The sequence below is a fragment of the Marmota marmota genome, unplaced genomic scaffold, assembly GCF_001458135.2.
Source record: "Marmota marmota marmota unplaced genomic scaffold, marMar, whole genome shotgun sequence".
Classification (NCBI taxonomy): domain Eukaryota; kingdom Metazoa; phylum Chordata; class Mammalia; order Rodentia; family Sciuridae; genus Marmota; species Marmota marmota.
The window spans coordinates 43,156,363-43,172,808 of NW_025999990.1; the positions used below are offsets into that span (position 1 = coordinate 43,156,363).

Here is a 16,446-nt window from a genome sequence, read left to right on the forward strand (position 1 = left end):
TTAAAAAAAAAAAAAAAAAAAAAAAAACTTCAGAAATTCTTCTGAGAAAAGCATCAAAATATATGGTAGTAGCCATATTCAGTGACATGCTCAGAAGGCTGCAACAGAAGGGTCTTTTGAGCTCAGAAGTTAAGGGCCAGCCTGGGTAACATACATAACAAGACCCTGTCTCAAAAAGAATAAAATAAAATTTGTAGTAGTAAATATTCATGGTTTATAGTAAGTTTTTCATATTAGCAGTTTAGATTACTTTTATTTATAATTCTTAATGATGGAAATTACTTGACCTTGATATTATCTTGATATTTTTCAAAAATAGCAATTGGTAGAAGAATGTACACATAGGAATGAACTTCAGATGCAGTTGGCTAGCAAAGAGAGTGATATTGAACAATTACGAGCTAAACTTTTGGATCTTTCGGATTCTACTAGTGTTGCTAGTTTTCCTAGTGCTGATGAAACTGATGGAAACCTTCCAGGTAAGAATAATTCTGTTATGCCATTCAGGTTTTTTTTTTTTATCACTTTAGGTTTAACATAGAATTTTTTTTTAACCCATTTGGTTTTCTATCTCATTTTGTCCATGGATTTTTAAGAAGAAATTATTTCTGATAGCCAAGACATATGCTAATTATATACTAGGTGCATTTTATAAAATACAGTCATAAGCAGTCTTAGGCTTAAAAAATTTTAGCTCCACCTGAGTAGAAACCTAAAAATTATACTTTTCCGACTAGCAGCTATTTGATGTTTTATATATTCTCATGTTAAAACTAACTGTACTTCATAATAAAAACCATAACAGCTATATATAGAAACCTACATAATGTAGTAGTATTAAACTTAAATATGACTTTGTTGAATTTTAAATTTGGAGAAATACATAAGAGGGATAGTAAAATGCAGTAAGGGATAGGGAACCAAATAAGGCAGAAGCGAGTGGCTAAGATTTCAAACTTTTTTGTCTTCTTTTTTTTCCCAATGACATCCAATTAAAAATAAACACAACTTCATTATTGGCTTAATTATAGTAGAAATGAAGGGAATGGGTTGTAAATATTAAAACATTTACGTGTGTGTGTGTGTGTGTGTGGTGTATATGCATGTGCACAAGTTCAGGGTTTTAGAAATTTGCTCTACCTAAACTTGAAAATAGACTTTAATTAGTGTATTTCCTGAGTGATTCATAAATAAGATGATTTTATAAAACAGCATAAATTATTATCAGGGTTCTATTGATAATACATTTCTTGTTTTTGAAAATTTCATAGAAGAAATTTGATGGACTATTTACTATTTAGAAAATTTTACTATTTTTCTTGATCCAGAAATTGGAACTCCAACTGGAAAGTTGAATTCAATTCCTACTTGCATATCATGTGATCCCTGCCCCATTCTTTGCTGGTTTTACTAGCCCAAACTCTGATATCTGGAAAAGGAAGAGCAGGGGAAGAATATTTCCTGTTCTAATTGTCAAGGAATTCCTTCTGTTTTCCACTTTTTGCCTATCTGAAATCACCTACCTCTTGAGAAACACATTATAGGAAGATCACTTTAGGTTTAACAAGTACCTCCAGCTTCAGCTTTTTAAATATATTTCTAAAGTTAGTTTTAATCATCAGTAAAAACATGACTTTTAGAGGTTTTTAGCTACATTGTTTTAATTTTTGACCTGAAATTATAGTTTAATTCCCTCTTTGTTAACCCCAAGATATTTATGGGCTAAAGGGATTCTTAACTCTATTCAATGTCAGTTAAAATATTGACTAGAACTTTTTCTCTCTTTTTTTTTAATATTTATTTTTTAGATGTAGATGGACACAACACAATGCCTTTATTTTTATGTGTTGCTGAGGATCGAACCTGGGTCTCACCCTGCTACTCGAGTGCTCTACCATTGAGCCACAATCCCAGCCCCAGAACTTTTTCTTTATTCCTACCCATTTCTCTCTAACCTGGTTAATATTTTATGTGCACCTGAGTTTTCTCTGTCTTAGGTTAGTAGGTTAGACATTTCATTAGACAAATTGAATTGAAAGATGTATTGATGGGACCTCCAAAGAAGGTGATAAATTTTATTCTCCATCCTGGCATATTGAGAAGGCTAAATTCAAAGGCAGATTTGGGCTAGGAATCCATATAGATTTCAGAATCCAAATTAATTTAGGAGTCAGTTAGCAAAGAGAATTTAAATATTTCTACTGTCTTTATTCTGTTTATTACTTAGAATATTAATGTATTTTCAGGGATTTTGTTTTCAAGTTTTTTAATTCCAGACAAAAGTACTGCTAGCATTTCTCCTTTGTTATAAAACAAGCCAGTTAGGTAATTCTTTCCCCATCACTGTGGTGGTTTTTGTTTTGTTTTGTTTTTTTAAGTTGTAGTTGGACATAATACTTTATTTATTTTTGTGTGGTGCTGAGGATCAAACTTAGCACCTCACACATGCTAGGTGAGTGCTCTACCACTGAGTCACAACCCCAGCCCTTTCCCTGTCACTGTGTTCTTAATGTTGAAACTTTACAAAGATCTGACAGTCTTGAACCTCAGTTTTCATATTAGAAGTAGAAATGAATGATTTGACTTTTTGAGTAGTTTGGTAAATGAACTAATACTATGTCTTTTATGATTTCTCTAAGATTTAATATTCAATATAAAGATTCTAATTTAATTATCTTCTACATCTAGGAATCAGCCTCTTGTAGATTTGCTCAGTGGGCATCTTGACACTAACTACAGATTAAGTCTCTCCTTGGGCTGGAATATAACTCAGTTGGTAGAGTGCTTGCCTTACATGGACAAAGTCATGGATTCAATCCCTAGCACCCCCCCCCCCCAAAAAAAAATCTTCTAAGTTTCTCAATTCCAAAAATCGTAGGGGAAAAAAATAGTATGCCTTCTCTGACTTATAACTGAAGATACTTACATTCTCTTAATTCTTTTTTATGTCTCATCCTCCTCTTGATTCTGTGGCAGGTTGTGACGTAGCACACTGTATAAATGTAAAGATCACCCATAAAGTTATAGTTAGCCTTTTGTCTAAATGACAAAAATTTTTATGTGATAACAGTCTCTACTTTCTCCTCTTTTCTCTTTCCTTCTTTGGGAACCATTGACCTAGTTACCTAAAGAAAAGGTAGTAGATGAAATACAAAAACACTTGGCAAAAGTACACCATTAATATTCATTATCTCTTAGGAATTATCTGCATCATTCTCTTTTTAATACATCTTGATCTCAGTCTTTGGAACCTTAGATTGGTGAATTGCTTGGTGTGCTTCCAAGTATTTGAATATATGAAAGTCTCTGAATTCAGTGCATCTGAATTCTTGAACATTAGTTATTTTCATTTTCTTTTTTATATTACTTTTGTATATAATTAAAATATTTTAGAATGTTTCTCTGCCTCTCTTTTTTAAATAGTATGTGGTTTATCCCAGTAATCACTTTGGTAGTCTTCAGAGGTTAGCTTTGATGTTTAAATTGACTATATTATATATTGATTTGCATATAATTAGGATCTCTTATTTGAATAAAAGAATCAATTGCTGATTTTGCAATAATAAATATCTAATTTTTTGTAAGTTAAAATTGTTCTACAAATACACTGTATAAAACCTGGAGCCAGGTTGTTTTGTACTTCTGTAGCAAAATGTTGATGCTAATCTGCACTTAAAAGTTCTCAGTGTTGGGCTGGGAATGTAGCTCAGTGGTAGAGTGGCATGTACAAGGCCCTGGGTTGCATTCATAGCACTGCAATAAAAAGAATAAGTTCTCAGCATGAGTTTCTTTCACTTATCTGGAGAAACAAAATTCTATGTTTGTTATGTGAAAGATAGAGTTTATAGCATTTTACCTTCAGATTGCCACTTAGGTTATACTGAGTCTTGATTTAGAGGAGGTCTTTATATATAAAAACTAGTAAATATGTTAATCTGCATCTAAGGAGTAAGAAAGGAAACAAGAGAAGCTAGTATGTATCACTGAGCTTAGTTCAATTCCTGACCCATACCTTAATCCAGAAAAGCATAAATGTTTTGGGCATTGATTTTCTTAGAGAAGTTTTTTGCAGGAGGTGGAATATTTAGGAATACACAATTTTGTATAAAGGTCAAAATTTATGGGCCTTTATTTTCAGTAAAGAATAACGTGTTAATCAGCTTTATTTGTATCATCAAATATTAACACTACTTTTCATTCGAACTACTGTGCTACTGTTCAACTTAATGTTTTCCAAACCATACTTTAAGACAAAAACTGCAATTTTTGCACTATTAGTGGAAAAACTTCCTAGCAACAATTTTTTTCCTTTTGTAAGGTAAAGTATTTATGAATGATCAATATATGACCAGCAGCCTTCTACACTTTATTTAATATAAAACTGCCTGTTTGGTTGTTAAATTGTAACCAGTATTTACGGAGCATGTCTTTAATTGCTAATTTAGATAAAAATCAGAATAGCAAAATAATCAACAAATTTGTCAAGCACCTTCTTTGTGTGTTAGGGATCCTAAAACATGAAACAAGTTTTAGGATCCCTGCTCTTACAAAACTTATGAAGAAATTACACAAGGAAACAAAATAATAATTGATAAATAGAAGCAATTTAAGAAAAAAGTTGCATAAGAGAATTTAAGTGTTTTGAACCTCAGTTTTCATATTTTTTTCCTATAATAACTATAATTTATATGAAAGATTAACAAACAAAATTTGGAGACATTAACTATGTGGTGAAAAGTGGGAACAGGAGGAACATTACCATTATTCAATGAACTGCAAGGGTTTGTTTGGGGACACAAACTAGCATTGTGCTGCAGAAACATAAGCTCAGAAATTAGCCTGGGTTTGAACTCAGTAAATGTCATCTGTTGTTATTATCCCAAGACTGAGCTTTACGGCTTTTAAGTTGTATTATAGAGGGACAATACATGGTCCCATTAGGATCATGGTTTGAGCCATAATACAATCAATTACATTATAGCATCATACTTTAAAATTGGTTGCCTTTTTGTTCTTTCATGTTTTGAATATGACAAATAAGAAAATACTTAATGTTTATTTAAATAGTAATTTCTAATGGAATCATCTTTATCCCCCAGTTATTTCTGATAAACATTAGTTTTATTTAAATAGCAATAATTATCATATAAAAGGCCTTGATTGAAATAGAGGATTTATGGTACACAGAAACTAATATAAATATTAGCAGTTGATCAGTTTAATTGTGTTCTTTTCCTGTTTATTAAGTTTGTGAACTTAAAAGGCTTTACACCTAGTTTGAACTTGCTTGTAGAATTTGGACAATTGAATTAAAATTGTTGTGAATATTTTGCCAGAAAGTTTATCAGAAAATTGCACTGAGAAAACAAATAAAATGCTTATCTCTTATTCTTTATATCTAGTTGATTCTGCCTGCATTCCTTATTTATTTATCTTCTATTCTTGTCTTCTGTGAGTAATAGGACACTTCTGTACTTTTGCTTGCTCTTTCTTGTGTAAATCATGGCTCTGATTTGTTCCACTTGCTGCATAGTTTTTTCTTTTTTTGTTTTTCTTTTTGCTAAGTATTTTTATATGAATGTTAAGTGATTTAAAGTGTTCTATATTATGTCCCATTTAAGCTGCAATCCATTCCAGTTTTGCCTTGCTCTTACAGATACTGTTACTTCATACTTTTGTAATTGAGTGCTAAATGTCCATTTGATGAGAAAAGTGGCTTGGAATTTTTTTCTGCAATATTTGTATGGCCATTAAAGTTGATTTGTGTGACTGAAGCATGAAGAGCGAATTATAGCATTATTCATTTAGCCATTTTCAGTTGCCTGTTGCTGCATGCTATAGGACAACTTAAAATAGTTTTTCCTTCACTTACAATTTAACACTGACTGCTATATAATATGCTTTTTCTCTTAGAATCAAGAATTGAAGGTTGGCTTTCTGTACCAAATAGAGGAAATATCAAAAGATATGGCTGGAAGAAACAGGTAATATATACCTACTTTTTTTAATTGATATTTTGTAATATGTTTGAAGCATGAAACTTATGTTAACTGCTCTGTTATTAACACTGGTTTTAGATTAATACAAAATAGTCTAGACATAAATGGCAAATGTTACAATTATCACTTTAAAACAAGCTAATGTTACTCTTATAATTCTTCTCCCTTTTTCTGATTGCAGTATGTTGTCGTAAGCAGCAAAAAAATTTTGTTCTATAATGATGAACAAGATAAGGAACAATCCAATCCATCTATGGTATTGGACATAGAGTAAGTTGACTTTGATTGAATTTTAAGTTACTTGAGTATTAACATATGAAATTTATTTTTAGACTTGTTTTGCTTTATATGTTATTTAAACAATGTTATCTACTTTTGTTTTTGTTTTTTGTTTTCTTACATTTATTTATTTGTTTGTTTGTTTGTTTTTATGTGGTGCTGAGGATTGAACCCAGTGCCTCACACGTGCAAGGCAAGTGCTCTACCACTGAGCCACAACCCCAGTCCCTCTACTTTTGTTTTTAATAGACTTAAATTTATTCACTTTGTATGAAATCTTTGGCACAATATGAGAAGGAAAATTTTGTGTACTTAATTCTTGTACTTGAAAGACAAATTTTTTATTTCAAGCATTTGGTAGTTTTGAGTTCAGAGTATCTTTAAAAAGTATGGAATTCTTTGATCACTACTAAGAGGGATTATTAACATACCTGTGGTTTTTTTAGTAATATATCAGAGAAACATGTTTAGTATAGAGTTTTTATTTTCCTAGTGTTCATTCTATAGGAACAATAGTATGTTATAAAGATAATTAAGTTCCATATTTAAGGAGCTCAGAGACTGGTACTAGAAAAGGTAGAACATGTAACACAACATGAATTCAAAGTGAAATAATAGGTGCTATTCAAGAGAAATGTAAATTTAAATGAATTACTTCTGTTCAGAATTAAATATTTGTGAATCTGATCATGGTTAGGATGTAAGTAGAACTGAGCAAGTACTAAAAATTACTGATACATGTTTTCATTTCTCATGGGTAAATAAGATAGGAATAGAATCCTGGGTTATAGAATAGATCTGTATTTAACTTTCTAAAAATCTAAAATATTTCTCAAAAATGATTTTATTGTTTTATATCTACTTACAAGGTATACATTTTGTTGCTCCATGTCACATTTGACGGTGTCAGACTTCTTTTTTGTGGCCAACTATTCTAGTGGATATGGAGCTACCTCATTGTTTTTTGAATTTTGGTACTGGGAATTGAATCCAGGGCAATAAACCAAGGAGCCACATCCCTATCCCTTTTTTATATTTTATTTAGAGATAGGGTCTCACTAAGTTGCCCTAGGGACTTGCTATGTTGCTGGCGCTGGCTTTGAACTCAAGATCCTCCTGCCTCAGCCTCCTGAGCTGCTGGATTACAGGCCTGGCTCATTGTTATAATTTGCATTTTCTTTGTAACTAATGACATCAAAAATCTTTTTGTGTGTTATCTTTTTTGAGTGTTTGTTTAAGAAATAAGTTCTCACTGTGTCACTCAGGGTGACCCTGAATTCCTGGGCTGACAATGATCCTTCTGCCTCAGCCTCCCAAGTAGCTAGGACCATAAGCAGGCATCACCATTCCTGGCTTGTTGGCCATTTTTATATCTTTTCTGAACTATAAGTCTTTTGCCCAGTTTTTGATTGGGCTGCTTATCCTTTTGAGATTGGTTTATTGTATATATGTAAATAAATATTATTCTGAATATATATACATGTATTTAGAATAAGAACCCTGTGTTAGAAATATGTTATGCAAGTATTTCCCAGTCTGTGGCTTACCCATCCATTTTCTTTTCTTTATTTTTAAGTTTTCTTTTTATCTTTAGTGTTTCGTTTGCTTATTTTTATGTGGTGCTGAGGACCGAACCCAGTACCTCATATGTGCGAGGTAAGCGCTCTACCACTGAGCTACAAAGCAGCCCCCCCCCATCCATTTTCTTAATGGTATCTTTTTTTAGGGGGACGGGGGACTAGAGATTGAACTCAGGGGTCACTTGGCCACTGAGCCACATTCCCAGTAGAGACAGGGTCTCACCGATTTGCTTAGCACCTCGCTTTTGCTGAGGCTGGCTTTGAACTCGCATCTCCATCCTCCTACCTCAGCCTCCCAAGCGACTGGGATTACAGGCATGTGCCACCACACCCAGCCTAATGGTGTCTTTTAATAAAGATCAATGTGTCAGCTTTTAAAATGGTTAGTGCCTTTTATATCCTGTTCAAGAAATTTTTGCCTGCCCAGAGGCAAGGTATTTTCCTGTGTTTTTTTTTTTTTTTCTAGAAGCTTTACTGTTCCACATTTTATGTTTAAGTTATGTATTTAAGTTTATAATTAATTTCTGTGTTTGGTAAAAAGCAATGGTTGAAGTCAGGGATTTTTTTTTCCCCCCACATGGGTATCTGGTTGTTTCAGCACTTTTATTTTTTTATTTTTTTCTTTAAAGCTAAGTCTGAGCTAGATACATTTTTATATATTGACCTTGAATTCTCTAACCATGCTTCTTTTTTTATTTTTAGATTTTTAAAAAATATTTTTAAAATCAATTTCACAGGGCTTTTCTATATAGGAAATCATGTTATTTCCAAATAATTAACTTCTTTCCTTGCAATCTACCTCCCTGTCTCATAGATTTATATAAAACACTACCAGAGTCAAAATAGAGAATAATTCCATCACAAGGATCCCTGTGACACCTTTTTTGATAACCATAGACAGTTTTTTCCCTCTACCTACTTGGTCCCTGGCAATATTAATCTGATCTCCAACTCTATAATTTTGTCATTTTGAGGATATTATATAAATGAACTAAAATATTTTGCAATCAAGTATTTTGCACTCACATTTTTTTCACTCAGCATAATTACCTTGAAATAAATTGTACTTGTAATTGATGTTTCTTATGGTTATTGAGTTGTACAGGTGACCCTCTGGATTTTGCATCTGAGGATTCAACCAACCACAGATCAGAAATATTCAGGAAAAAATTTGTGTCTGTACTGAATATGTACAGATTTTTTTTTCTTGCCATTGTTCCCTAGACAATACAATGTATCAACTATCTACATACAATTTATATTGTATTAGGTTTTACAAGTTATCTAAACTGGCATGGTAACACATACCTGTAATCTCAGCAACTTGGGAAGCTGAGACAAGAGGATCACAATTCTAGGCCTGCCTGGACAACTTCTTGAGACCTGTGTCAAAGTAAAATAAAAAGGGCTAGGTAGTTCAGTATTAGAGAACCCCTGGGTTCAATCCCCTGTGCTTCCCCTCCCCCCCCAAAAAAAAAATTTTTAAAAAGTAACCTAGAATTTATTTTAGATACATGGGAGGATGTGCATAGGTTTTATGCAAATACCCTTTTTATATAAGGGGACTGGGATTTTGATATTTGCAAATGGGTCTTGGAATCAATCCTAATGATACTGAGGAATGACTATATGCCATAATACAGATGCAGTTTTTTAAACCATTTATTTGTGTTGTATCCAGTTTGGGACTATTATGAATAAAGCAACTATGAATATTCACAAACAAATTTTTGTATAGATAGAAATTGTCATTTCCCAGAATAAAGATCCAAAAGGGTAATCACTGGGTGATATGTTGAGTATATGTTTAGTTTGGTAAGAAGTTATTATATTCTTTTTCTGAGTAGTACTGTAGTTTTACATTTACACCAGCATTGTATAAGGGATCCAATTTCTCTGCAGCATTTGATGTTATTATTATTTTTGTTCTAAAATTTTTGATAGTGATATGCATTATAGGGTTTTTTGTTTGGTCTGGGGGGTTTTGGTGGAAAACTGGGAATTGAACCAACGGGTGTTCTGCCACTGAGGTACACACCCAGCCCTTTTTATTTTTATTTTGAGACAGGGTCTTGCTAAATTGCTGGGTATTTGGGCTAGCTCTAACTTGCAGTCCTGCCCCAGCCTCCTGAATCTCTGAGATTATAGGGTGTGCTGCTGTACCTGGCTCATTGTAGTTTTAACAGTATATTTTCCTAATGACTAACGATGTTGAATATCTTTGCATTTGCTTATTTGCCACCTGGATGTTCTTTGCTGTAAATGAATTTTTAATAATGGCTTATATTTATTTTTAATTTAGTAAGCTGTTTCATGTTCGACCTGTAACTCAAGGAGATGTGTACAGAGCTGAAACTGAAGAAATTCCTAAAATATTCCAGGTAAAAATATGGATTTGTAAATTTTTTAAAAATATTTTGAGTTGGGGCTGGGGATGTGGCTCAAGTGGTAGCACGCTCGCCTGGCATGCGTGCGGCCTGGGTTCGATCCTCAGCACCACATACAAAGATGTTGTGTCCGCCAAAAGCTAAAAAAAATAAATAAATATTAAAAAATATATATATATATTTTGAGTTGTAAATGGACACAATAACTTTTTTTCCCCTGTCTCACCATTTTATTTTATTTATTTTTAAATTCTAACTTGTTATATGTCAACAGCATGTATTACAATTCATATTACACACATAGAGCACAATTTTTCATATCTCTTGTTGTATACAAAGTATATTCACACTATTCGTGTCTTCATACATGTACTTAGGATAATGATGTCCATCTCATTCTACCATCTTTCCTACCCCTAAGTCCCCTCCTTTCCTCTCCCACCCCTTTGCCCTATCTAGAGTTTGTCTAATCCTCCCATGCTCTGTGAATTCCCACTGTGAATCAGCTTTCTTATATCAGAGCATTCAGCATTTGTTTTTTAGGGATTGGCCAACTTCACTTAGCAATTATATTCTCCAACTCCAACCATTTACCTTCAAATGCCCTGATTTTATTCTCTTTTATTGCTGAGTAATATTCCATTGTGTATATATGCCACATTTTTTAATCCATTCATCTGCTGTAGGGCATCTTGGTTGGTTCCACAGTTTAGCTATTGTGAATTGTGCTGCTATAAACAGTGATGTGTCTGTGTCCCTGTAGTATGCTGTTTTTAAGTCCTTTGGGTATAGACCGAGGAGAGGGATAGCTGGGTCAAATGGCTGGGTCAAATTACCAGTTTTCCAAGGAATCTCCATACTGCTTTCCATATTGTCTGCACCAATTTGCAGTACCACCAGCAATGTATGAATGTGCCTTTTCCCCCACATCCTTACCAACATTTATTGTTGTTTGTCTTCATAATAGCTGCCATTCTGACTGGAGTGAGATGAAATCTTAGAGTAGTTTTGATTTGCATTTCTCTAATTGCTAGCAGTATTGAACATTTTTTCATATTTATTGTTTGATTTATTGATTGATTGTATATCATCTTCTGAGAAGTGTCTGTTCAGTTCCTTGGCCCATTTATTGATTGGATTGTTTGTTTGTTTGTTTGTTTGATGTTAAGATTTTTGAGTTCTTCATATACCCTAGAGATTAGTGCTCTATCTGATGTGTGAGTGGTAAAAATTTGCTCCCAAATTGCAAGCTCTCTATTCACCTCACAGGTTGTTTCTTTTGCTGAGAAGAAGCTTTTTAGTTTGAATCCATCCCATTTATTGATTCTTGATTTTAATTCTTGCGCTACAGGAGTCTTATTAAGGAAGTTGGGGCCTGACCCAACGTGAAGGAGATTAGGGCCTACTTTTTCTTCTATTAGAAGCAGGGTCTCTGGTTTAATTCCTAGGTTTTATGTGGTGCTGAGGATTGAACCCAGTGCCTCACAATGTTCAGCAATTTCTCTATCACCAAGCCACAACCCCAGCCCTAAAATTATAATTGTTAAAAGGCTCTTTTTACCTAAGTACTGAGTGTTTTGTGAAATAAGTGTAAAAATATGCCATTGCTTTTATACATGTGCAACTTTTATTTACAGATTAAGATTTTTTTTCTCTTTCTTTCTCTATTCCTGAATGTAGATACTATATGCAAATGAAGGTGAATGTAGAAAAGATGTTGAGATGGAACCAGTACAGCAAGCTGAAAAAACTAATTTCCAAAATCACAAAGGCCATGAGTTCATTCCTACCCTCTACCACTTTCCTGCCAATTGTGAGGCCTGTGCCAAACCTCTCTGGCATGTTTTTAAGCCACCCCCTGCCCTAGAGTGTCGAAGATGCCATGTTAAGTGCCACAGAGATCATTTAGATAAGAAAGAAGACTTAATTTCTCCGTGTAAAGGTAAAGCATGATAATTATTTTTTACAAATTTAGTCCCAATAAAATAATGAGTTCTATATCGCATTGAAAAGGTAGGTTATGAGAAGTACTATTTTGACACTGATGGAAACATTGCAGGTATAATTTTACAGCTACAGATTTAGCTTTAAGTACATTTTTTTTTCTTTTTAAAGAGGATCGCCCCCTTGCCAGGCACAGTGGTGCACCCTTGTAATCCCAGCAATTTGGGAGGCTGAGGCAGGAGGATCACAAATTGAAAGCCAGCCACAGATCTGGGGATGTGACTCAGTGGTTAGGCACTCCTGGGTTCAATTTCTTGTACAAAAGAAAAACTATTAAGAAATTATCCTGTGGTGTACAGTGGTGCATGCATACAATCCCAGCAGTTTGGGAGGCTGAGTCAGGAAGATCACAAGTTCGAGGGCAGCCTATACAATTTACCGAGACCCTTAACTAAAAAAATTAAATAAAGGGGGTGGGGATATAACTTAGTGGTAAAGCTCCCCTGGGTTCCATCCTCAGTACTGGGGAAAAAAAGAAAAGAAAAGAAAGAAATTATCCTAAATTGGAGAGAAGAGTTATAGGGTGAGTTTCACTATATTCCTCTGTGAATTTTTACCTGTTGCCTACCTTCTTTTGTCTGGCTTTCTCTGCCTGGACCGGCATGCTGTATCATAGACAAAAATACCTTCCAGTTTAATCAGAGGGAACCTAAAGGGAAAACATAGAGTACAGACAGCTATTTTAAGATAAGAAACTTAAGTTCTATAAATATATTTATTTCACTTCTGCTTTTTACTTTATTTTTCTTACTTTATGAGGCTACTAGCTTTGTTTGTTTTTAATTAAGTTCAGCCTTAATTAAATTAAAGAAAAAAGGAATATATTGTTCAAACTTAATTAAGCATAGTTGTTTAATTTGAAACTATAACAAACATGAAAAATTACACATTTGATAGATTTGGGGTTCTAATATTATATGGTTTTAATTGTGCTTGCTTATTTTTTTTTAATATAGTAAGTTATGATGTAACATCAGCAAGAGATATGCTGCTGTTAGCATGTTCTCAGGATGAACAAAAAAAATGGGTAACTCATTTAGTAAAGAAGATCCCTAAAAATCCACCATCTGGTTTTGTTCGTGCCTCACCTCGAACACTTTCTACAAGATCCACTGCAAATCAGTCTTTCCGGAAAGTGGTCAAAAATACATCTGGAAAAACTAGGTAAGGATTAAAATGTTAACCTTTTTAACAGTGTGAAAGTCTCTGTTAAAATCAGAAATCTCATTTTTTTCACTACAGAGGACATCATTTATAATTAGGTCTTTATAGACTCACAGTTACTCTATGATTCATTTTAAAAATTAATATTATTAATTAATGTGATATTTAGTTCTGTGTCAAATTTTATTGTCATAAGTTTTTTCTTTATAATATTTATTTTTTAGTTGTACACAATACCTTTATTTTGTTTGTTTTTATGTGGTGCTGAGGATCAAACCCAGGGCCTCACACGTGCTAGGCGAGTGCTCTACTGCTGAGCCACAACCCCAGCCCTATCATAAGTTGATGTACAAAGCACATATTTATCCATTAATGTTTTTATACCTAGTAATTTATACCTTTTTAAATGCAAATAAGGTTATATGAAACTTTCCTCATCTTCTTTAACTATGAAAATTAAAATTATTTGGTATTATTGATGAAGATGGTATTACAAATAAACTTTTCAGTTAAGTCCCTTTTTTAAAATTTTCAATGAAATGTTTTCAAAAATACCTAACATGCTAGTTACAGTACATAATTAAATGTTTTCTATGGGAGAAATAAAGGAACTTTCACTAGGTCACACAGCCTATAGATTTGGAATCAGTTTTTGTGCTATTCTAAAGTATGTGTTCTTTCTCTGATACCAACTACCAACACCCCTTCAGATGTAATCACTAGAGCAGAGGGCCATTAGAATATAGAAGATGATACCTAACACTGATTTGTGTCTCTGCTTATGTTACCCACATCTTTCAAGCAAGTAAAAAATCTCTCCTTCATTCTGTCCTGTCAGTAACCAGATCTTTGAAATGACTCATAGCATATTTCTTATATATTTCTCAGTCACATATGACTCTAGTTTATCACATCACTCTTTAAGTAGAAGGCTATATCAACCATCTGGGTATAGCTGAGTGAAAAAATATGTTTAAAAAAGGGTAGAAGCAAAAAGGAGATAATTTTAAGTATGGTTTTCCTTTTCCCTATTTTTTGAGTTTTATGTAATTGTTGATTATTTTATATAAAGATAATATGTATGTACCTCCCCCCTATTCCCTGAGTTGTTATGAGTCAAATTCACAGGCTTGCACCTGATGGGCAAGTTCTGTACTCATGAACCAAACCCCCAGCCCTCTAATTTTTGTTTCTTGTATTTTTAAACTGAGTATATTTCTTAAATTACAGATTTTTTTCCCCCTTTTTTCCTCCAACAGTTAACCATGTGACCTACTGCCTTGTGGAATCATGTGGGATGCTACCTGATAAACCAGGCTTCTTTAACCATGCAGAGCAGACAGGCTGTTTCTTTGACACAAATATCACAGGCTTCAGGGTTAAGATTGCTGTTATTCTGTCCTTGCTTTGGCACAAAAGCACACTGAAAGGGTTTTTTTTATTATTATTGCGGGTTTGCCTACAGGTAGATTAGATTAATTATTACTATGTAATGCAGATACAATTGGGGAAAGCTTAGCTAGATATATTTTTTTAAAAAGGTGCTGCCTTTTTGAATTTCTAAGAAAACGCCTGTCAGTTGTGATAGAATGCAGTTTTCCTCATATGAGTGAGAGGAAGGAATTTTCACTTTCAAGTGGAATGGCCATCACTATCAAGATCAGCTCATGGAAGGAGTAAAGAAAATATCTCAAAATGAGACAAACTGAAGTTTTTTGTTTTGTTTTGTTTTGTTTTTTAAATGACTTTTAAGTTTTTGTGCTCTTGCAAGACTACAAAATTATTTTAAGAAAACAGTGACATTGCTTGAACTTCAGTGCCCTCACTGTAGAATTAAAAAGCCTTACTGTTGATTGCTTGTGATGGACTTGAAGGAGAAATTAAATATCTTACATTATGCTTTACAATACTGTATATGTTTCAGCAAGTTTGTAGATTGGGGAATGGGAAAGACAAAAAATTACACTTAATCTATGCATTTTTGCCAAGCCATATTATTTTACTACTAGAGACATTAGGAACTAACTGTACAAAAGAACCAAGTTTAAAAGCATTTTGTGGGGTACATCATTTCTGTAATTATATAATGTATTTCTTTGTGGTTTTAAGTGATAAAGACATTAAGTTAACAAACATATAAGAAATGTATGCACTGTTTGAAATGTAAATTATTCTTAGAACACTTTCAGTGGGAGTTGCATTGCCCTTTTAGTGCCTTAATTTGAGATAATTATTTTACTGCCATAAGTATAGAAATTTCAAAAAAACAGATTTTCAAAAAATTATGTGTGTCAGTGGGTTTTTCATTGATAATTGATTTAATTTAAAATGTTTAGAGATTTGTTGGACTTTCATAAATTGAGTACAATCTTTGCATCAAACTACCTGCTACAATAATGAATGACTTTATAAAACTATCTGCAGAAATTATTCAAGGTTGCACCAATGTAAAAAGAAAATTATGGCAATACATCCATGATGTTTTCCAGTTAACATAGGAATTACCGTATAAATACTGTTAAACTCTTGTCTAGTAACAAGAGTTGATTTGTATGGGCAATATGATTTATTGTTTATTTTTTTAACCAAATACCTCCTCAGTAATTTATAATGGCTTTGCAGTAATGTGTATCAAATAAGAAGCACTGGAAAACTGATCGTCTCTAGGATGATATGCATGTTTCAAGTGGTATTGAAAGCCGCACTGATGGATATGTAATAATAAACATATCTGTTATTAATATGCTAATGACTCTGTGCTCATTTAATGAGAAATAAAAGTAATTTATGGAAGGATATTTTTAATGATGACTGCTATGGTCTTTTCTTGTGGCTGAAAATGAATAGAAAAGCATTGCAAATTAGTCCCTGATTGTATACAAATGTTCATTAAATGTGTATTTCTAAAAGATAATACCTGGTTTGGACTCTAAAACAAACAAGAGTGGCTATAGTTAAAGTATCTATTAGGAAACAGTTCTCTATGGGCCGCTTCGATTTCTTGTAAGCAGAGGCTCTGACAACCTTTATTCT

General features: G+C 33.1%; 1 protein-coding gene across 3 annotated transcripts in view; it reads left to right on the top strand.

The window, feature by feature from the left end:
• Positions 1-16,162, top strand: part of Rock1 (Rho associated coiled-coil containing protein kinase 1) — a 151,407-nt gene extending 135,245 nt beyond the window's left edge. For all 3 annotated transcript variants that reach the window (XM_015482498.2, XM_048806464.1, XM_048806465.1), the window contains 7 exons: positions 320-479; positions 5,914-5,984; positions 6,181-6,269; positions 10,161-10,239; positions 11,926-12,187; positions 13,206-13,413; positions 14,673-16,162. In XM_015482498.2, coding sequence (XP_015337984.2) covers positions 320-479; positions 5,914-5,984; positions 6,181-6,269; positions 10,161-10,239; positions 11,926-12,187; positions 13,206-13,413; positions 14,673-14,676 — 873 coding nt within the window. In that variant the 3' untranslated portion in view covers positions 14,677-16,162. The remainder of the gene's footprint in view (positions 1-319; positions 480-5,913; positions 5,985-6,180; positions 6,270-10,160; positions 10,240-11,925; positions 12,188-13,205; positions 13,414-14,672) is intronic.
• Positions 16,163-16,446: the final 284 nt, after the last annotated feature.